Below are 24,160 nucleotides of genomic sequence, written 5' to 3'. Positions count from 1 at the left end.
TGGTTCCCAAGTACTCTATGAAGTTAAACATTTGGGACATGCTAATTTAAACTTTCCAATGGCAGTTTTTTTGTTTCTTGGGTTTATTGGCCAAGAAAAGGGAGAAATAATGACAGTCAGAACAACTACTCAGTCAGGAATAACAAACCAATTTTAACACTAGAAACCAAATCAAATTAACCAAATTAACCCCAACCAAAAATACTCTAGATTCAAATTAAAGTTCTTTCAGTTGCACATCTTAATAGCATTATAGAAAGCTAGGGAGAATCGCATTTTCATTATTTTGCACTGAAAATTTCAGAACATTTATAAAAGCACCAATTTTCATTTTGTGATATGCATGATAAATATCTTCAGGAAAAAATATCAGGGAGTGGGTGGATTCAGTGATAGTTATTTCTAGTGCTCATCAACTAACAAACTTGGAACAAAAATGGTATGTGTACTTCTGTGAGAATATATCAAGAAGTAAAGTGATACTCATAAATGGAAAACAAAAACAAAAACAAAACAAATCCACCAGTTAAGAAAACATAATATGGTGAAAATCCCAAGCAAATATTTCAGAGTATTAAAAAACAATGATTTTTTAAAAAAAAACTAATGAACAAATATATACTAAAAGTCAGGCCAATAAACTCCACTAACAGGTAAATACATAGATGTGCTGGGTTATTATTTAAAGATAGCAACACTATGGTACTGATTATGCTTATAACTAGCTAAAACAAAATATGTGGTAGGAGTGGCTTGAGCCGTAAAAATCAGTTAACTTTTAAAAGAAGCTTGATGGAAAATTCTAACACCAACAAGTTATATACACAAATAAAACATGTTTAAACAATTACTTTTAATTTTGCATGAAATCATCCAAATATTTTGCTATAATATAGGGAGTAAAATTACTAGATTAAAAAATAAATCCTTCCCTTCAAAAGGTAGTCAAGCAGCAGTTTCCAAGCTCCAAAGGCGAATTTGTGTTCCAGAGCACGTGCAAGTGCTGACTGTTGCAAGGGATTTCAGGGTTGAACTATGGATCCATTCAGTCCCTTTATTCCAGAGTAACTGATAAATAACTAAATTGGTTTGTCACAAAGATGAAGGGGTGTCCCAGGGTGATCCTTCACATTTTATGTAGTGTTCACTCCCAATCTATAGCTCCGTTTTTGTTTTTGCTTTTTAGTACCATGGGCTGTACAATGAAACCAGGCGTGGCAAGTTAGAACTTGGGGTGAAAAGCATTTTTTTCTCCTCATTATGGCAGAGGAGAAGTTGATTTTTTTTGCTTTACTACTTTGAGCATGGAAAGTAAAATTGAAGAGAATCCCCACTTTTCTCCTATGAGTCTGACTTTTTGTTTTGTTTTGTTTTGTTTGTAAGAGGGAAGGGAGGATTTCCTGCTACAGTTTTTTTTACCTGAAAGAAGCACTTCTATTGACACTGAAATTTTAGTTAAGGCAGTAAAGTTTTAAAATAGTTTTTAAATTACTTTTCTATTAATGAATTACAAATTCCAACCTACCATTTGATCAGTCTTGGGAGATGAAGCAGTGGGTGTGGATTATTGCCTGGTCAGTGCTTCATCTGTGAAAGTCAAGATTAATAAGATGTAATTTTTCTTAGTAATGAAGGTAAGTATTTGGCATTTTCACTGTGTCATAACTTAGCAAAATGTAATCTACATTAATAGACCATTTATTCTAAAAACAACCTAATCCAAGATAAATTGCTGGATAATAATACATTTTTTCTTTCCTTGGGAAAACCCAGAACAACTCAGGCCTATAATTTGTACACCTAATCTAATTAAACTATTGGGAATAAATTTATTTTTATCTATTTCATGTATTTCTTGGACCCTCCATAAAGCATTTGCCTCCCTGAGGCATGACATACATTAGAAAAAAAAGAATTAAATATTCTTTCCAGTTTTCTGTTACACAATAGTAGTTCTGATTATACTAATGTATTTAGCATCTCTATATCATGGAATGTCATTTTGTGAGTTTTTAGTTAAAAAAAAAAAAAAACCACAATTTTTTAAACAGCTTTGGTTCAAATGCTTAATCAAATTTAAATATTCTTGATAGTACTTACATAGGATGATTTAATATTACATCTCTTTGAAGCAGTTTTTGATTGAATTATTTGCATGACCAAACTGATGCGAAGCAATGAGGAAACCTTTCTGAACAGGGACATGTTCAGTATTTATCAAGAAGGCGGTGGCTTGACTTCTCTTTTCTGTTCCACCACTCCTCAGGGAAGCAGAAATCCTTGAATACCAATGCCTGTCAAAGCAATCAACCTCAGAAGTATAATATGAAGAACTAGCTGCCCTTAGATAGGAAATTCAGCTCTTTTTAGAGCTTGAAGCATATGCCAAAAACTAATTTTGTTTTCCATCTCTACATAATTCCATGTATAATCTTATTACACTTGAATAATTTATAGTGGATCAGTATTTTGAATCTCCAGATGTGAACACTGAGTTCCACCAAATTATAAAGCTTTAATGGTCAGTTTTGGATCTCCAAATGTATTTTGCAACAAAATACCCAATTCTTCTGGGTCATCATTGTTAACCTGCTGTTAGAATGATTTCGTAATATGAACATAAAGATCACTTCAGGTGAAATAAAAGCACCATTAGGTAAGGTAAAAGCAGCATCATTTTAACAAATTATTAATCTTGACTTTCACAGATGAAAGTCAAGATTGGTGATACACAAATGGCCTACCATCCATAGTCTATCATGGAGACTGAAAACCATGTTCTTGTCTCTGACCATGGGTCATCAGTGCTGAACACGGTAAATACCAGCTAACCTCAGGTTAAGTGATTCAATGCACTGTTTCCAGTTTCATTAACTCAAGGCTATAGTCTAGTTAATTCATCCCAAACTTGCTGTAAGAATTTGGGTATTCTAGAGAAACCACCTAATATGAATATAGGACCTAAGACTTGCATAATTTGCTCTGAGTAGATGTTCTGTGAGTAATTTTATTTTGGAATGCTCTTCACCTAAAATGGTTACTTGGTTTCCTAATCTTCAGGTAGAATTCCATTGAACAGACTAACAACATCAGCAAATTCAGTTTCCTTTCAGAACAATCACGAGAGAAAGGAATGACCTGAAACAATGATCATAAAGTATTTTGTTGCTTATTAGGAGAAAAGGTGAATAAAGGAAACTCAGTTTGGTTTCAAACTATATAGATATTTTAGCTCTTGGTGGTTTGTAGTTGAGCTATTGGCATTTGAAATTTTATTGACATTTTCTTTCCATATGCAGTAGCTGATACTCTCTAGAATGAGGGGAATCTTGATTTACCCCAGTCTATGAAAGTTTACAAAACTCTGTTTTACTGGAGTCTTCTGCCAGTCTGAAAAGAAAACCGTTTATTTCCAAAGAGGCATATGAGCTAGGAAAGGCATCAAATGGGGACTCAGCGTTAGGATAGAAGAGAGGATAGTAAGATCCTTACTTTGGTTTTCATTCTTATTTTAAAAGTATTTTAAAAGGCGAGGAGAGTGGAGATCCCCATACTGACAGAGAACCACCAAAAAATACCTGCCAAAGTAGGATAGAAATGAGTTTTTGATTATTCACTTCTCATTATTCAGCAGTTGCTCATCACACAAATAGCTCACTTTTGTAAAACAGTCATTTCAAACTTTAGACTTTATTTACAATGATAATTTTCATATCTTTATTACTTAGAAAATAACTTATATTTCTCCACCATTTAAACAAAGAATAGGCCTGAGTCTCATGCCTTTTGCACAGCTTTTACCGTCAAAGAAAGTTCTCTGGGCACGTGACAGGGGACACTGGGAAATCGCAAATCAAGAGAAGCAGGGGACATGAGGAAATCACAATACATACATATAATATGAACAGTCTGCATGTTCTACAATCCCTTTCCTTTAGTTTTACTGGGAATGCCCTGATTAGGGTTTGTTCGGAATTCCATCAAAATGGAACAGACAGAATTGGGTATTCTGCCTTTAGAAAATGAGTATTTTCTTAAATATGAGGACATTCCTTCACTTGTCAGATGAAGACCAACACAGATCTATCCAAAGCTGTCTTCATCTTCTACTGAGAGCAAAACTAAGTCTTATATAAAAGACAAAAATTACAATTTTATCACTTAGAAAAAAAAAAACAAAGTGGTGTTTTCACCAGGATAAAGGTTGGCTTAGATGGACTAAAAGACAAGAATGTCTGAAAAGACATTCTATGAGCATGCTGGAGATGACACCAGTGATGCTCACAGGATACCTGGTCTTTTCCTTAACAGAAACCAACCCTTAGCATCAAGGTCACCAGTTCCCAATTTTCCCACCATTGGTTTTATGGCTATCTATACAACCATTCTTTTTCCTAAATGGTCTAGAAACTCCTTTATTTGAAAGACCTGAGTTTATCTAATGGCACCTATAAACAGGCTCATATAAAAATGTAGTAAATGGCCACAAATACGCTGGCACCACAGGGAGTAAGCTCCAGAGTTGGAAGGAAACATGGGAATATTGCTGTCACCAAGGCAGGGGAGAGTATCATCGGCTGAAACCGTCTTTTTATGCCCCTAGGCTTCCTTTGGGATGTAATGAATGTGTATGAAAGCCTCATACTTGATCTTCATTCCATTATTTTGATGGACTTTTAGTTTTAATAGACTGGCAATTTATTTTTGAAGAAAAAATGGTCAATCTGCCTGGACTGATGAACTTAATTCTGGAATGAAGAGGTTCTAAGTGCTTTGGCCACCAGTACTTCATGTACTTTAAAACAAAATAAATGAAACTAGGTAGTTTGCTAAGACCTCTACTCTGACAGCCAGGCTGGCCCCTAGTTGAGGCCTCCCAGCTTTGACCAAGCTACCCTCGTAGGCTTCTAGACTCTTAACTGCTAGGCTATCATCCCACTTGCTCTACACTCCCATTTTTCTTGACTTAATGAGTGTTTTAGACATGTATGCCATTAGGAGAAAGGGAAAAGATTCATTTTGTTAAGGAATTAAATGCAAGAGGTATATGGGCATAATTTTTTTTCCTCCTCTCTTATTGGTAAGGGCAGGAGAACAGTTAAAGTAACTGGGGAAGCAAATGCATCTGACTCACAGTAATTTTTGCAAACATGAGACATGTAGTTGAAACACTAAGAAAATGGAACACAACTCAGTACATCCTGAATAATGAAGACCTCAAGTGTTAAGTCAAAAAACAGGAAATTATTCTCATTATTTAAGTAAAGTCTGCAATCTACTTGAGTCTTTTCATATTTTCTTACTTAATGGGAAACTTGCTTTGAAACAGTGTTTGTTTTTAATTGAATTATCTTTGCCTTGTTTGGAAAATGCCACGGTTAATGTACAATCATTGCTTTGGGCGGGAAGAATATTCATTTATGAGAAACAAAGGAATCTTTAAAATGCAAATACTCTTTTCTATTATGTCAGAGGAAATAAAAGTTAGAAATCACCATCAAGGTCTACTTAGAAACTAAGATCGTTTCATTGGTGAGCAGTTCCATACATAGTATCAAAGGACTTATGATCAAAAAGTGTTGACAAGAAATGGACACCAATCATAAAAATTCGGTATTGGTTAAGAAAGTCCTTCCGTTCGGGAGACATGGACCCCAAAATTTCCCAACAGGTAGTAAAAATTCCTAGTGGAAAAGGAAAAAAAAACACTTTTTTGTGGCATCCTCATTTAATTGGCACAAAGTAACTGTATCAGGTTATCATTTAAATTAGGATAGGCAGGTAAGTGGCTGTCCATAGACCTCCGTGCAAATGAATCATCCTCTTCTTACGGGGCTTAGAGATAGATACAATGTATACAAATGGTGATTAAAATATAACTTTATAAAAACGTTTCCCTTTTCCTTTTTTTTTTTCTTAAAAAAGAGTTTACTATCTACAGAAACAAATCTTTATATTTACATCAAGATAACTATTCATGACAAATATAATAATATGAAATAAAATATTGAAAGTGAGTATCAACTTTTTAAATAGAGGTTTGGCTCACAGCATAAACAAGTGTAGATAAACAAATTAAAAAAAAAAAAAAGACTTCCAATAATAGGCCCAGTCCCCCCAAATCCTTCCATAATCTTCCCTGCCCAAAGGAACATGACAAGGGGCCAGACTGCAGATCGAAGCCACCCCATCCCACAGCACGTGGACCACCACAACAGGCCCTCTGTGGAAACTTGGCCACCCAAAGCCAATCTTCAACAATTGCCAAGAATCGGTCTCTCACTCTGTCCACACACACCAAACCCCGAGTTGAAATTCCCCCCCCCCCTTCGCCTCTCACTATATATCCTCCCATAGCAGGTTCTTCTTTTGCTTTTGTTCTTGCTTTTCTTCCTTCCTCTTCTACCACACATTTTGCAGCACATTAAGACCCTGGGAGATCCATTGTATTAGAGCAATTCCCCAGGTCTTCTCTGGCAATGTTTTAGAATGCTAACCTCATGAAAAGATCTGTCTCCAGCTCCTTCTTAAGTGTTTACGTATAAAGAAGGCCATCCCCTTACAAAGGTGATTCGATCTTCCGTGAGTGACCTACTCACAAACAGCTCCTATACATTCATTAGGCAAAGAGATTGGAAAATGCCTGTCTTCCAGGTTTCAGGCTGGCAATGGAGTGCCTCCAAGCGGAGCCTGGGCAGTAGTACCAGTCACGTGGCCCGCTCGCCAGCCTGTGACTACCCTCCCTCTGGGGAGGGGTTGTACTGGAGCTACATGGAGGAAGGCATTTGGCACGACTGCCTCTCAAAGACACTCCAGAGTGAACCACCTTCTCTTTGTTCAGATGCACAGAGTCATTTGCTGCAGCTACTCTACGAGCTACTAAAACCAAAAGAATCTCTGGTACATACACACATACACACACACAGGCATACTTTCATGCCTCTCTCTCTGTCTCTCTCTCTCTGTCTCTCTCTCTCATACACACACACACACACACACACACACACGGTGTTGGCAGGATGTGTAAGAACTCAAATAATGCTCTGGAACTTTCATCCGTCATTACTAAGAGCCAAAGCTCCTTAGTTGGGAACTGACATTCCCTGCACGGTTTCCCTGCTAAGCCGCACCATTTCCTTTGTGATTTGTTTTCCTTTATTTTTTTCCTTTATAACTTATTATATCACAGTGAGCACTATATATCTTAACATGAATGTTACTAAATGGTGGTGCCAGGAAGCCTGGCTTTCAGTGTGCATGTGCGTGTGCGTGTATGTGTGTGAATATGTTTTACATGTATCTACGTGCGAGCTTATATACACACACACATATATATGTCTTCCTTAAAAAAAATCCTTAGAAGCTGGTGTTGCAAATGTGAAAGCTTCTCTGAGCAAGAGTTTTTAACAATGTACCTCACTGTAAAAATAAACCCATAAAATGCGAAGAATCCCAAAATGCAATAGCTGTTTGCTCATCTTCTCGTATTTCTACAGTGTTGTGTCTAAGTGTTGTGCTGGCTTGAAAAGAGTCTGTGACAAGTCACTCTGCTGGGAAACACAGCTCATTGTATCCACTGTCACTGGTTTTGCTCCGGAGCCGGGATCTCCTCTCCTCTGGGCTTCCCTTTCTCTTCCTCTTCTTCCCTGATGGCCTGGATCTGTTCTGAGGGAGGCGGCTGGGCGGACGGGTCCAGGGATGGGTTCTCTATGCCCGCCAACCGCTGCTCCTCTTCAATGACTCTCTTCCACATCTTGTGGTTCTGCAGGAGGTGCTGAGTTATTTGGCAGTAGATCTTCCTCCTTTTGAAAGTTTTCTTTCCTGAGAAAACACCAAATTACTTATTTGTGTGCTCAGTTATCTCTTTTCACATTATTAATAGGAGCTAAGTACCAAGTGGATACGTGTCCCTGGATTTGTTTATCACAGTAACATTGCTGGTGAGAGTGGGGAAGGAAGAGGAAGATGGCAACAATCAGTCATAAATCATCGAGACATATAGTAAACAGCATTTTAAGATTCTGTAATGCTCAACACAGTTTTGCTTGCATCTTGGCGTTATTCTCCAGTCACATCCTCGAGACTGTTCACCTTAGACTACTGGAAGAACTTCTTGTTATGTCTTCCTTTACCTTGTCAACTAATTCAACTCGCACAAGTCTACAAGACTGGTCTCTTTAAAGCTGGTTTCAGTGTTATTGTTCTGCTTCATGGGGACTAAATAATTCATGTCAAACTCCTCTCAAAGTTCTCCCACAAGGTGGCACGAGCCCATGTTTGCAGTCTTCCTTCTTCTATAGCCTGGCTTCTGTCTCTACTTCACTGTTCTCTCTCCTGTACATACAGTGAAATCTTCTGCTTTCAAGTTGGTACTGCCCTCTTTCTCAAATGCTCTTCTCAGTCACTGAAAGTTCACACCCATTTATTATTTTAAGATTCAAATCAGATTTCACTGAATTCCTCCTCTAAGAAACAATCTCTCCCCCTCCCCCTCTTCTCAACTCTCATTTTACTCCACATATGCGTGCCTTTTTTAGATCCAGATTGCTTTCCTTCCCCCCCCCCCTTTCTCATTATCATTATCTCTTTTTCTGATCACCAAAGTCATTGAGTGGAAACTCTCATCCCTTTTTTAATTATGTAGTTCTAGAAAAGGTTTTCAAATTCTACTCCCCACCCCCCACACTTCTGACAAAATAGCTATGTCTCAGTGATGGGTCAAAGGGTACACACGTGACCCAAATCAGGTCAGTTGGAGTCCTTCCCTAGGATTTTTTTTTTTCCCATGGCACAGAATGAAAATGAGTCAGGGGCTGGGAATTGGGGATCTTTTCTCCTCTGTTTAGTTATCTGGAATGAAGGGAACACAGAGCTGGCTATAGTCCAGTCTCATGAAAAAAGCAAAGATGAAGATCAGGCTATCAGGCAGGAGACTCCGAGACAAGAGCAGATGCAAGTAAGCGTGGATACTAGACAACATCAGGTTTACCTAAACCAATCATTTTCCCTTTTGCATATGCTCACTTGATTGGAGTCTTGTCACTTGGAACTAAAACATCGTCCTCAATAATGTGCATCCTTTAGGACATTTATCTTGTTCTCCTATATTCTAGGCATTAGCCCCTCTATTAGACTATAGCTTCTTTGAGGAAGCCTTGTAAAGACCCATAAATACCTCAAACAGAAGCAGGCTCAGCAAATATGTATTTAATAAGTAAACAAATTACATTATCTTGGTGACCCAAACATTTCATGTTTTCAACAAAGTAGTACTGAAGCCAGTTTTTAACAAATCACATCTCTTGGTTGGGGAAGTGTAGTAAAATCAATTTCAACAGAAGAAACATAAGATATTTTAAAGAATTTGAATTGATACCATAATTCACTGTTTAGTCTTCCATTTCCTTATCTACTTATTAAGCACCTAATATGTACCAAGTAGGCCAGATTCTGGTCGCTCACTGATAGACATAATGCTTACCAGCATGGAGTTTTTACTCCAGTGGGTAGAAAGTGGAAAATCAAGTGCAATCACACTGAGACTTACAAGATCTTTTAAAGGTGGCACAAAGAGAAAAAAAAGGACTCAGCAACATGATGATGATGCCTGGGGATAGAGTGAAGGTAATAGAAATGAAAAGAAGTCGGTAAGTGTGAGATATATTTGTGAGGTTTCATCAACAGGACTTTGGCAACTGATTAGATGTAGAGAAAAAAGAAGAGGGATGAACCAAGTTAAAAAACAGAGCTACCCTATGACCCAGCAAGTGGTATTTACCCAAAGGATACAGACATTGTGATTTGAAGGGGCACATGGACCCCACTGTTTAACGTTGTAATGTCCACAATAGCCAAAATATGGAAAGAGCCTGAATGTCCAGGGACAGATGAATGGATAAAGATGTGGTGTACATGTACTCATAAGGAATTCCATCACAAGGAATGAAGTCCTAACATGTGCAATGATGTGGATGGAACTAGAGTCAGTCAGTCAGAAAATGACAAATATTGCAAGATTTCACTCTTATGTGGAATTTAAGAAACAAAACAGATGAACATAGGGGAAGGGAGGGAAACATAAGATGAAAAATGAGAGAAAGACAAACCGTAAAAGATGCTGAACTCTAGGAAACAAATTGAAGGTTGCTGGAGAGATCAGTGGGGCAATGGTGTAACTGGGCGCTGGCATTAAAGACAGCATGTGAGGTAACGAGTGCTGGGTGTTATATTCCACTGATGGATCACTAAATTCTACCTCTAAAACTAAGAAAAATCAAATCAAACCAAAACAAAACCAAAAAAACCAACCCTGAACTGTCTGGCCTGAGCCGTTGAGTAGTATTAAGATATAGTGAGAAAGGCAAATCTTGAGATTTGAGGGGGATGCTGAACATGTAATGTCTGGGAGACCTTCCAGGGCAGAGGTAAAGTTGGCAGCTCATCTTGAGCTTTGAAGAGGGTCTGTTCACAGTCACAATGTAACTCTTGGTACCTTTATCTGAGTGACCATTGTAGACTTAGGCCAAGAATTTAGAAAGTAGGCTAAGATCCCCTGTTAGGCTATAAAATTCCCTATGGGCAGAAACCTGTATCCTCTTTTTGTGTATATTCAAAACCTCCAGATGTTAGTAAGTATTCAGTAGTAAGAGTTTACTAGATGACTCATGTTCTCCCTACCTTCTGCTCCACAGTTGCAAGTAAATGATGAAGCGTTGGTAAGTCATAAAAATGACCATGATATGAAAAGGATATCTGATCTAATAGAGACTATGTTAAGAGGTAACAGTAACAGTACAAGTTTCCAGGATGGTCAGCAGGGATATGTGGGCTTACTTAATAAAGTAGCAATGATTCACAATGTATAATCAGGAGGAGGGGGGAAGAAGAAATAATAGAAGAAAAAAAGAATAACGATAGGAAAAAAAAAATCCATTTGCTCTGCGGTGTACCAAAAGAACTAGATCTCTCGGAGGCCGTCCAGCAAAATTTTTGTGGAAGTACTAGTGATTCCTTCAACAGCTTTATTTTAAAATACCACAAAAATTTCTTGCATTTTACAGGATAAGATTGATTTAAAAATACAGATCAAATAAAAGGACCTTAAATTAAATCATCTTGAATTACTTTTGAACCATGCAGACACAAAACAAAATTATTAAGCTGAAATAATGCTGGGGGAAGGGATACAAGCAGAGTCATAAGCAAAAATTTATAAAACAATTTACTGTATTCATTATTTTATTTATGAGATAAACCCACCAATCAAACTTATATCGACCACTCATTAATTGGCAAGCAATTTTCTGGATGCTATGGACACAAAGACTGATTAGTCCAGAGCTTGCCTTAAGGGAGCTTACAGTTTATAGGGGAGAGGGCAAAGAAGACAAAAAATGAAACACACATGTTGTATTTGTGTTTTACGACAATGTATGCATATGATCAAGATGGGCTTAATGTTCCCCTCAGCTTGACTAAACTTTAGATTGGTTTCTTCCAGATTATAGGTCTCTGACTTCCCTTTTCTTATAGCATTTACTTGCTAAGAGTTGAAAGTGCAAATACCTTCTCTGCTCCTGTGTAATATAAATCTTCTCCCAGCTTCTACCTAGTTTTACAATCCAAGAACATGTCTCCCACGTACCTGGGTGTGATTCCTTTGAAATGAAATCATTGAAAAAAACAGGGTCCCTAATTCAAGTCTCCATGGGAGAGGAAGTGTCCAACTTCACCAAGTACCAATTAGCAAACACAGATGGCTCTATCATATTGACCAACATCCCTCTAAGGTCCTATCCTGGATTTTCACAAACTCACACTAGTGCTTAAATATCCTCCTGCCTTAGTTTCAATGGAGTTGAATTTAATCTCTCTTCCTTATTGCAATAATCTTGAATAAAGTCTTTTCTGACACTTTTAATAAGTGCGCAGTGCAATTTCTCTCTGACACATCAAACCATGGCAACACACGACTCAATCTGCGAGGGAACAGGTAAGATTTTTTCAAAGGATAGGACACTTGAGGTGAGATGTAAATTTTGAAAATTAAATACAGTAGGTGAAAAAGGTGTGGGCAGCATTCCAGGCAGAGTGAAGGGCATGCATACGGCAGAAGGTCATAGGGTCCTGGAGCATGACATCAATTTCTTCATTTGAAAGGTTCTTAATAAGCATAGACACACACACACACACACGCATACACTAAATTTTAAAAAATCTGAGTTATTCCTATAAAAATCAGTAAGATATATTACTACTACATTAGGTTGTTGTTTTTTTTCTTTTCCTTTTTTTAACTATTAAAGAGAGGGAAGGAGGGCCAGAGGGAGAGAGGGAATCGGGGCTCGATCCCACGACCCTGAATTCATGGTCTGTGCTAAAATCAAGAGTCAGGTGCTCAACCAACTGAGCCTCCCAGGCACCCCTACATTAGATTTTTAAAAGCACATTTATAAAATTACTCTTCTACCAAAGCCATCTACTTGCTTATTTCTACTTTGTTTTTATTGGAGTCAGGTACAAATCAGTTTCTGTTGAGAAATTTTTAAATGTTAATGTAGTTTTTAACCTATTCCTTTGAATCAAGAGAGTTACACGTGAGTACTGGCTGAAGGATAGATCTGAATCACAGTGATACGATTAACGCTACTGCCCAAGGTGGTCACTCCATCTGACTGCTGTACACATTCACGCAGTGTATTCATAGGGAAGAGGTAACAAAAGCTCAATTTTTCTCCTTTTCCTTTCAGGGCAGCCCCTATGAGAACAGCTGTTCTCTTATTAATGCTGTTAAACGTTAGCAATAAACCTCTCTGGAATTAAACTGAATAAGGTGACGTAGAAGAAAGTTTGTACCAAATAAATTTGCGTAGATTAGAGTCTGCAGGTGGTCTAAAGCATGCCTGTATTGGAAGCCAAATTGTTCAGCACTGGAACCTTTTGAAATGAGAACAAAGAGCCTTTCATTGCTCAAATTCTAAATGCAGCTTAGTACTTCATTAGAAACCTCTTAGTTCGCTGTAGGAATCTTTCAGATTTAATTATGAGGTTGGGAAAAAGCCTTCTTTCCCTAGGATACCATATTGAAACATTTAATTCTGTGTTTCCTGGGAGATCTCCAAGTTTTGCAAATTGCTGAAATTATCAGTGCATATTTAATCTAAATTTTTTCTGAAACCTAAGTTTCAGGCTAAATCAAGTTAACCATCTCAGTCAATATGATTACAGAATTAAAATTACTAGGATTCTACAGCAGTAGAGTTTGGAGGGCTTGGTCTGGAGAGCAGAATCTGGAAGTCAGTATGGCAACTAAACCCCACAGAACGGAAAAGTAATTGAATATCTGGTTGTCGCGTTTGTTGCTTTAGCCAATGTTGACAAGTTGAGCCTGTAAAATCTCTTGGCCTGTGTCCTTTGATTCCTGATGACTGTATTATGTGTGTGCTTTTTCGATGTGTTTGAGTTCAAATAGCAATCATTGAGTGCCCATGGGAACAAGGCTTTTCCAAGAGGCTAAGCTGACAACACTTTCTAATGTCACTCATTCAAAAAAAAAAACCCAAACCCAAACCCAAAAAACCCCGTCCTTTCCTTAAACAGCAAACTACAGGTCTCTGAAATGAAAACAAGTTAAAAAAAAAAAAAAGGGAAAAAGGGAAAAAGAAAACCAATACATGTTTATTAAATGAGCAAATGAAAAAATAAGCCATGAATCCCAATCTTGGTTCCAAACTCTGAATCTCAGGACTAGCCCCAAATTGCTAATGGAAACCTTTTTTATAAGCACCAGAGAAATAAAATATAATTACTTCAATAATAGAATATTGAAGGAAAACAACTTTTGACTTTTTCCTTATTCTGTACCAAAGTTAATATATAGGACACAGAACTTGGGCAAAAATTTGACCTAGAATCAAAACTGCAAAACCCTCATCAGTTTATACTTAATAAAGATCTCCCTATCTTGGTAAGCTTACAGCAGAGTACTTATGTGAGGGCAAATGGGTCACCACCCATGTTAAACTGCATTTACTGGATGGCTGAGATGAACTGAGTCATGAATTTTCCTGACTGTGCTAAAAAATAGAAAACAGATGATGAGAATATGTCTCTTTGGTAATATTTTGGATAAGTACTTCGAAAAAATATGACTGCACATTCTTTCTGAAGGCACATATATATCACATACTATGTTTTCGTGAATGCAAGAACAGTATTTGTGCAATAGCACTGTAAGAGTTATGGGCTTTACTAATTATGCTGTTTGGGTCTCCTCCCTATGACAGGAGAAATATCAAAGAATATTTCAAGATGAGAAGAAAAAAAAATCTCTTTTTACAGTCAGATAAACTCATGTAGCCATCATGTAAACTGGCTACATCATGTGCTCCAAATGAGAGACCAGATGGAAACACTTTTCATCATCATAAACACTACTGCTCTGTCCTGTTCAAAGCCACATTCCTTTCTCACTTGGATAATTGCAATAGCCTCTTAACTTATTACCCTTGTTCTACCCTAAACTCAAGGTATTCTCAGTACAGCAGCTGAGGAAACCCATTTAAAATGTAAGCTGAATCAGCTAACTGTTCTGCACAAAATCACAGACAGCTTCCCATCTTACTCAGAGTTAAGAGCCAAACTCCATACAGTGCCCTACAGAGCCCTACCCTCACGCCCTCCATCATCTGGCTCCCCACTGCCTCTCTCCTGCTGCTCCCTCACTACCTTTCCTCTCAGCCACCCCAGCCCAGCCCATGCTTCAACACCTAGCCAACGCCCACCTCAGGACCTTTACACAGTTTGCTTTTCTCTCTTTCTTGGCACACTTTTTCCTATACTTCCATGGATAATTCCCCCAAATCTCTCAGTCTTTTTTTTTTTTTAATCATTTTTATTTAGCCCATCTGTGGCTACCTTATCTAAAATTTTAACCTTTCTCTGCAATATTTCATATCCCTCTTCCATTTTTTTTTTTTTTTAAAGCTCTAGCATTTATCAGTATCTCACATGTCAAAGACTTACCAATTGGTCTTGCTTAGTGTTTATGTACTCCACTAAAAGTCATTTAAATGGGCAACAATTTATTTATATTTTGTCTGATCTGCTCATGGCTCTATCTTCAGTACTTGGAAGAATGCCTGGCACAAAGTAGATGCTTAATAAATATTTGTTACATGAATGTGTGATAGCTAACTCTTACCACTTCACACGGCTTTCCTCCAACTAAACCAACATAAGTGTGTGGTTGCTCTATAGGGTATCTGAAACTCCTCTCATCTCTAAATCATTAAGATATTCTGAAGGACAGGCTCCAACTGTTTAATTTCTTTTTACTTCATAACAGAGGCTGTATCTTTATATGAATGCGGTATTATAATAGATTCCATAGTCTATAACTTCTATTATTATATTAGGGAAGGGAGGTTTTACACAATCGGATGAAGATGGTATCTGGACACAAACTATGTACTTCTCGAGAAGCTCAAGACTTATCTGAACCTATGTTAAAAAAAAGAAACTTAGAAAAAACACCCTAGAAATAGATTTCATAAAACTTACTTGGAGTTTCATTATTTTCACAGGTTTCCTCTTCGTTTGGTGCTTCCTCCTCCTCTTCTTCTTCTGGGTCATCAGTATCTCCTGACTCATCACTATCTTCCACCCATTTCCCTGGCATTAGTCCTGCTGAATCATAGGAGTTGCACAGAGGACCCACAATGTGAGAGATGAAGGATTCCTGAAGATTGGCCAACTGAGGAGCAGAACGGTCCATGAAGGGGCTTATTGGTAACCCAAGGCTGGCCTCTTCATCACCCTAGAAATAGGAATTTATCATGAAGGGTCAACCAAAAAGATACATGACATGGAAAGTTTAAAATACTAGTAGAGGGGCGCCTGGGTGGCTCAGTGGGTTAAGCCGCTGCCTTCGGCTCAGGTCATGATCTCAGGGTCCTGGGATCAAGTCCCACATCGGGCTTTCTGCTCGGCAGGGAGCCTACTTCCTCCTCTCTCTCTGCCTGCCTCTCTGCCTACTTGTGATCTCTGTCTGTCAAATAAATAAATAAAATCTTTTTAAAAAAATAAATAAATAAAAAATAAAATATAATAAAATAAAATACTAGTAGAGTCAGCATTCACTTGGCACCTAAAATCTGCAATTACGTAAGAACCCAGACACTCATGTGTGAACTCCCTCTTTTACTTGACTGCTAAAGGATTCTACCCAAATTGCTGAGATCCCTGTAGAAATGTTTTGTTGCCATTTACCACTTTTGTGATCTTGAGGTTTTGGCTTTTGATCAAGGGGCAACAGAAGAAATGGTCTAATGTCTTAGTACATGGTATTTCTTATCATGTCACGCCTTTCTCTATTAGGCTATAAATGTACTCAAAATGCAATGCTGGGAATAATTATGAAAAAAAAAAAAACATAATCTATCACTTTTTTTCCTTTTACCTTGGCTGCTAGTAAAGCTTAGAATAATTTATTGCTCAATTAAAGATGCCACCTTATCTCAGCTTTTGGTTGAATTTTATCTTCTGTGATCACATGATTTCTGATAATCTGACTTGTCAACATGTTTAATAGTACTACTGTGTAAGTGTTTTTATTTTGAAATACTTCAAATCTTTCTGGAAAAAAATAACAGACTGTAAACCAGTAGTCACCTAGCAAAATTAACAAAGGAAATATACTGAAATACCAACAATCGTTATGTCTATGTAGTAGAATTATTATAACTGGGTTATCCTTTTCCTTTATTTTTTTTGCATTTTTAAATTTTCTTTATTTTTTATTTTAAGATTTTTATTTATTTATTAGAGAGAGAGAGGAGAAAAAAAAAAAACAATGGGAGGAGGGGCAGAGGGAGAAGAAGTGGGCTCCCCACTGAGCAGGGAGCCCAACATGGACTGAATCCCAAGACCCTGGGATCATGACCTGAGCCGAAAGCAGACACTTAACTGACTAAGCCACCCAGGTGTGCCCCCCACTTTTTTTTTTTTTTTTTTTGGTATTTCAGTACTTGGGGATTGATTATGAGTTAATATCATTTCTAGAATAGGCAATATATTATTTTCTAGGAAGTACAAACCTTTTAACCTATGTATGAGTCCTATCTATAAAACCCACAAAAGTTCTTTCTAATCCCTCTTCAAGTATATCCAGTGATAGTCAATTTATTATTTAAAAAGTCACCTCATCTTATTTCTGGATGCCTTTATAATACATATTTCTTTCTCACATTGTCTTGAAATCAATCCTTCTATAACTTGTATAGACTGGTTATATTTATACTCTTTTTAGGGAAGCAGAAAGAAATCTAATGTTTCTTATAAATCAAATCCTGTGCTAAGTGACATTTACTTTTATCTCTGCAACATATGATGCACTTAATCCTAAATTTGTATGTCAGTCTTTAAAGTATCTGAAGACAGTTACTGTGACACCTCCATTTTCCCCACCACACAGGGAAATGATCTTCACTTTTTTTTTTTTAATTTTATTTAAATACAATTTAGTTAACATATACTGTATTATTAGTTTCAGGGGGAGAATTTCATGATTCATAAGTTGCATATAACACCCAGTGCTCATTACACCAAGTGCCCTCCTTAATGCCCATCACCCATTTAGCCCATCCCCCCACCCAACACCCCTCTAGCAACCCTCATCATGTCAAATTATGCTACTGATTCCTGTCCTTTACCCATTCTCCACCACTTCCGGAATCCTCTTAAGAGAACAGATCACAGTACTCAAAACAATGCTTCATATATAATCTGATCAGTGTTTCTGTGGAAGATTCTTCGGTAGAGTGTTTACTCTCACATTATCATCTCAAATAAAATGCCTATTTATAAAGATTTTTCAGACACTGCTGTTATTGAATATTAAAAGTCAATGAACTTAATCTGATGTACATTCATTTATATAAATGTAAATGAGCTTCAATTGTAATAAATTTATTTTTAAAAAAGAAACAATATGTCAATGATCTTCCTAATGTGTCCGGTCATTTCATTATTTCATCTTCTTCTGCCCTCACCTCCACTCCCTATAATACTTGCAAATAACTTTATCTTAGAGTTTTTAGTTTTCTGATGTTAATATGAATATAAAAGAGACTGATAACACTTTTACAGCTTTTGCAAGCTTTTGTGAATTCATGAGCAGCCTATTATAAATTAAGATAAACAATTGGTTACCTGTTCATAAAATTCATTGACAATACCCTCTGTCCACTGAAGATGGAGCTCTTTGCATTTAGCTGGCCCATTGATATCAGCCAACTTTATACACATTTGGCAAACCAGGAGGCGATCATTTTCATTGGTCCAATCTATTCCAACATCATCATTCACCTGTTTGAGGGGCAAAGGTAAAATGTGGTTTGCCTCAATGAAAGCAAAAGTTGGACAAAATAAACAATACAATATTTATTATATTAACATGTAGAGATCAGAATACCAAGAAAGGAGGAACTTCTTAGCTATTTAAAATGCTACTGGCTTATGTAATAGTAAAACAGCTCATCAGAAAAATAAAATTTTAAATGATGCATAAAGTGATTGTTAAATTATGGAACTGAAAATAAATGCTATTTAAAATTAGCATTTATTACCAATGATTAGTAAATCAATACAGCTACAAATGATAAGAAATTTTTTTAAGTTAACATTTGGGTATTTATGTTTGATGTATGAAATTTTGTTTCAGGGTTTTGACCTTTTCTACTTCCAGACAAATTATGTTAGTATACCACAGAGATGAGGGCAAATAAAATTGAACAAAAAACCCAATGACAGAGAGAATTTTACTTCTTTGCAGCACAAAGTATAATATATAGGTAGCACCTCAACATCTCAGATTTCTAGATTGGGACCAAGCCCCGTATATCTGCTTCTGGTTAAACATTCTATTGCATTTCATTTTCACAGTTGACATATAAGAGGTGAGAGCAGTAAGTTTTGTTCCACACTTTGATTCCATGACATCTTTCAATATGGTCATAAAATGAAGACTGGTACAAATCTAGTTACCTTGGCATTAAATTTGGCTACAAAATCAAAGTGTTTCTTCAGGTCAGTGGCCAGAATTGCTTCAATGACAAGAAAACGAAAATGCTTAAATTCCACATGGTCAAGATTAACTAAGAAGTTGTACTCTGGCCGGGACATGAAAAGATTCCATGCAGCAGCTGCGTGATGATTCTCCAAAACTGAACGATCGTTATAGAGCACCGCCTAGGCAAAGAGGGCGAAGACTGAATGGCTTAACTTTTAAATTAAAAACAAAAAACAAAAAACAAAAAAACCCCAAATCATAAAAATACATAAGAATAGGCAAAGCTTTCAGGATCCTCTTTTTTCACAGGACATAGAAATGTAATCTTGTGACTGTTGGTTATTAAGAATTCCATAACGTAATTACATTGGCTGTTGATTACTTTTCTTGGTTAAAATTTCCTTTCTTTGTAAGGTGAATTTCATTTCCTTGAAACTTTATTCCAAATTCTTGCAAATGAGGGGCTTAGAGTTAGCTTTTATCAGATTTGTCTGCACAGAAATTTAACTATTAAAAAAATCCAAATATATTAAAATCCCTCTGAGGTGACTCAGTTAATTTCTGCATCTAGAATAAGAATTACCTTTCCTTAAGCATGTATAACTAATAAATAGGAATGGATTCCCTGAGAGGCTCATAATTTAAAAATTCTCATCCCACAAATATCCATAGAAGATATCACCCTCCAACTAGGAAGTAAAGGTGTACAATAAATATCTATTTGCAGGAATTCTCTAATAATGCTGAGGGACACTATAAAAGAAGTTACCTAAACACTGCTTGAACACTAGTGTGGTAGACAGAAAATACAGGAAAAAAGAAGGCATAAGGATAAAAAGGAAAAACAAAGCACATGAAAATTTCAATTGTACTAAGTAAAAATGCATACATGTGAAGGAAAATATGAATGCTAAACGGTGCTGGCAAAAGGATTTGCCCACCTTTAAGAAAAATAATTCTGGAGTATGAAGGACATGCTGAAATAAGCTAAAGTAGATAGTTGGGGAAAAAATTCAGGATACTTTTATTGTATATAGATTAGAGGAAAATTCTAGTCTAGTCTATAAGACAGGTGGAAATGGATGGGAGTTTAGTAGAGACAAAAAGCAAATAAGAAAAAAAGTAAGTATGAGACCAGATTGGCTTCTAGATCCTCTAGAAAGAAAAACAGGATCTCAGAACACTTAGTAACAGAGACACAGCTAATTAAATCAAAGAGAAACTTACTGGGTTTAATTACATAGATGGAGATGCCAAGATACTCAGTGATTAATTTTTGACCTAAATTTAAGTATATATGAAAATGGACTTCTTTAAAGTTATTGTTTTTGGAATACTATGTTCAGGTAAAAAATAAAAAATCCCTCAAATGAATGAAGTAAGTTGATGTTTAAATCCTACTAACCAAATGTCATAAGTATCATGGTTGTTATAATAAATGTATTTCAAAGGAATGGGTTTTATATACAATGACGACTTACATAATTAAAAGTCCAAGAAAGATCTGGTTCTCCAATCTTTTCAAAAAGGGACTTTTGTATAGGTTGGATTTTCTTTGTTGAGAAGGTTCATTAATATGGATTTAACTAGTTTTTCTTCTTTAGAAGAAAACTGAGATGGGATTCCCACGGGTAATAAAGTTGCAAGCCTGCCATTAATATCTTGGAACAAATATGATATCTTTTCAAAATTAGCTTGGTCTCCACAAATTCTATCCTAGGGCTAAATATAGTTGGGCTCATATTCATCTGTTCCTTATTATAAGTCAAACTTATAAAATTAATTACCTTTGGAAAAATCTCTCAAGCAAATTATTTCTTCACATCAAAATGGAAAGATTTACCTGAGGAGCACTAGTTGCAACCAGGAAAGCATTTGTCCTTCCTGGGTGATCATAATCATGCATGGCTGCAGCCACATACAATGCCATTAACTCTAAGGCAGGGATATTCCCAGACAGACATCCGTATTTATCATCAGGCACGTTATACATTTTTGAGAAGACATATCCCATATGTCCATGAGTAAATCCACTGTCAGAATCTGAGAAGAGAAAATGAAAGTAATAGAAAATTTTAAAAAGTATTAAACTGGTACTATCTGTCTTGACTTCCTTTATTAAGGAAAAGCTTCTCTCCACTCCCCACCCGCAACAAGGGAGCACAGATGCACTTAATACGCACCTGAATCACTTGCTGACCCGGGATCATTAATTACAGTGGAGTGGCCTGGAATTGGCTGGGTAGTAAGGTACCACACAGCATGTAACACATCAGTGGCATGGATTCTGTTATGATCTGTAACCAGTGCAAAGGAAGAACAGTCATTCATTGGTGAACTTTGGGGTCCAAGGACTAAGAGTGCCACCTACTGGATAAACAGTTTAGTCTTAACATTTGAATACCCCAGTGAAAGGCAGCCAAATGTTCTAGGACAAATACTCTTCGATTACTCTTCCAAGACTCCATAATAGCCATAGCAATGAGGGTTGGGAGGAAGCACACATTACATTGATTATGCATGCAGATGTCTGAAGTGGAAAAATCTGTGTCTGGAAGAAACCGAACATCTATAGAAAGCTCACTAAGTGCAATCACTGCAATGTTTACCGTCATATTTATTTCCATGCTCCTATATAAGATTATGCAGAGGACCAGAAAGATGCATGACATACTTCAATTAGGTCAGACCAATGGTCTGTACAACCTAATATTCATCTCTGCTAAGTAGCATACAAATATAATCTGAATAAAACAAAGTAGGATTCTTTTGCAAAAATTTAAAACACTGGTAAAAATTAACAATATATCTTCTGAATATAGGTTAAATTCACAAAGCAAAACTGAAAACCACAATCAATGATATTCTCTGATCTAAAAATTCTAATTTGGGAACACAGCTCTAGGAAATACCTGAAGAGAAAAATAAAAACTTTTTTGTACATTAATGTAGGGAGTTGAGTCATTTAGAAGAGCAAAATTTACGAGAAAACCAAATCCTCTAGTTAAAGGTCATTACCATGGAAAGGGGGTATATTCTATACCTGCAGTTCGGCATCTACTGAACCAAGACCAAAGGCATGGTGTGCTCTCAGCTCACCTTTTTCTGGTGCAGTTCTTCCAAGTTCTTCTCTTGTTTACTGGCCCTTCAGAATATTTCATTGATTGCTATACATTATCCTAAGTATGCTAACTTTACATACTCTATTTCTAATGACCAACCATAATACAGTATCATCCAATATAGTAGATCACATCTCTGAATAATACTCAACAGATAAAAGAGAAAAGAGAAGAGAACAGTAAGAATGATAATGGAAATTGGGGAAAACATCCGGACCCTGGTCAGAGAAGAAAGAAAAAAATGAACATTTTTTCTTTTTCTTTTATTTTTTTCTTTACCTTCTTTTTCTTTTAAAGATTTTATTTATTTGAGAAAGAGAGAGAAAGACAGCCCTCTCAGGAGCCCAAGTTGGTGGAGGGGCAGAGGGAGAGGGAAAAGCAGACTCCTTGCTGAGCAGGGAACCTGGAGCAGGACTTGATCCCAGGGCCCCAGGATCATGACCTGAGAAGGCAGACACGTAACTGAGCCATCCAGGTGCCCCAGAAAAAACTAACATTTTTGGCGTTCATGGCATACAGGGGGATGTAGGTAGATGGTGCTTATTTCCCTACATTTCCAGGAACTCTTAAGAGTCAATCTTTAAGTGATGATATGTAGCTAAATTTTATGTAAACCCCCAGCATTTCAGCAGAGGGGCCTTGTAAGGACTTGAGAGGATGTGCTTATAACAGACATCCAAGGCTCCAAAGGAGGAAATGGCAAACCCCATGCCCTGTCATTGCCAGAGGAGAATACTGATATTACCTAATCATCCAAAGAACAATTTCATTGAAATTGGAGTCTGTATCTCTGTGTATAGACTATCTCAAGTCATCCAAGACCAAACATTTTAGATCCATACCTGTGCCATTACCAAACTCGTCATGCTAAGTGTCTGGATTTAGGACAGATCTGAATTTGTCTCTGTTCTAAGATCTATTACCCATGTGAGCTCGAGTGAGCTGCTCACAACTCATCTTGTAATTTTAAAAATAAAGGCATATTAAAAAGTAGTGCCTTATTTCACAGTACATTTGTGAGAATTACAGAAGAAAACATATTTTTAAATTCCTGACACAGAGTAAGCTTGCAACTAATCTAAATATAATTCACGTAAAATGCATGCTGCTGGGTCGCCTGGTGACTCACTTGGTTAACCATCTGCCTTGGGCTCAGGTCATGATCCCAGGAGTCCTGGGGTCCAGCTCTGTGCAGAGCTCTCTGCTCAGCAGGAAGCCTGCTTCTCCCTCTCCCCTCTGCTGCTCTCTCCCTTTCATGCTCAAGCAAGTGACCACTCTCTCTCTCTCTCTCTCTCTCTCTTGAATAAATAAATAAAATCTTTAAAAAAAAATGAAAAAAAAATGATTGTTTTTGGACAAGACAGTGAGTTAGCACAGATCACTGGTTTTCTTCCAAGATCAATGCTGGATTTGTTAAGAATTGAAGAGCTAAAATAAAAGGTATGCTAAACCCCTGGGGGAGGGAGAAGGCAGAGATGACCTGCTAGAGGAAGAAAATGCCGCCACTGCCACCATTAGGGGATAGGCTGGGGGAGAGCTTCTGAGTTGAGGTCTTTCCTCCTCCTTTGCAGAAAGCTGGGAAAATTACTGTGTGCAAGTAATTACCATCACTCATTCATGCCCTGTCTCATTCCCATAGCCTGCCCAGCTCCCCACCTCTGTCTCAATACACTTGTTTTTCTCAACTTTCTCCCTATCCCTCAAGCACAGAATTGAAGTGAGCTTCAATTGGAGGGTGGGAGTTATATGTAAAATGTATAGATTTTTAGACCTATAGACTTTCAATTGAAAATTCTTTCTATGCTTCTTTAGGAAAGTGTTAAAGAAGAAAAGTGACAATTTAAATATTTTTTTCCCTTTGGCTTATAGCAAATACTGTCATAGTTGTACCTTTCCAGCTTCTCCCACGCCCCCTCAGCATCTAGCTTTCACACTGGTGGGCACGTGACACACAGCTTAACTGAACTGA

The 24,160-nt window shown here is 37.1% G+C and overlaps 1 protein-coding gene across 1 annotated transcript in view; it reads right to left on the bottom strand.

Annotated features, from left to right (window-relative positions):
* Nucleotides 1-5,864: 5,864 nt before the first annotated feature.
* The window catches only part of PDE3A (phosphodiesterase 3A), a 314,549-nt gene continuing 296,253 nt past the window's right edge, over nucleotides 5,865-24,160 (bottom strand). Inside the window, exons 11-16 of the mRNA XM_059402688.1 lie at nucleotides 21,253-21,366; nucleotides 20,913-21,112; nucleotides 19,045-19,248; nucleotides 18,211-18,366; nucleotides 15,562-15,817; nucleotides 5,865-7,821 (exon numbers count right to left, since the gene is read on the bottom strand). Coding sequence (XP_059258671.1) covers nucleotides 7,580-7,821; nucleotides 15,562-15,817; nucleotides 18,211-18,366; nucleotides 19,045-19,248; nucleotides 20,913-21,112; nucleotides 21,253-21,366 — 1,172 coding nt within the window. The 3' untranslated portion in view covers nucleotides 5,865-7,579. The remainder of the gene's footprint in view (nucleotides 7,822-15,561; nucleotides 15,818-18,210; nucleotides 18,367-19,044; nucleotides 19,249-20,912; nucleotides 21,113-21,252; nucleotides 21,367-24,160) is intronic.

Source organism: Mustela nigripes, chromosome 6, assembly GCF_022355385.1.
Source record: "Mustela nigripes isolate SB6536 chromosome 6, MUSNIG.SB6536, whole genome shotgun sequence".
NCBI lineage: Eukaryota > Metazoa > Chordata > Mammalia > Carnivora > Mustelidae > Mustela > Mustela nigripes.
Note: the sequence above shows the minus strand (reverse complement) of the source record. Positions and strands in the feature narration are given on the sequence as shown.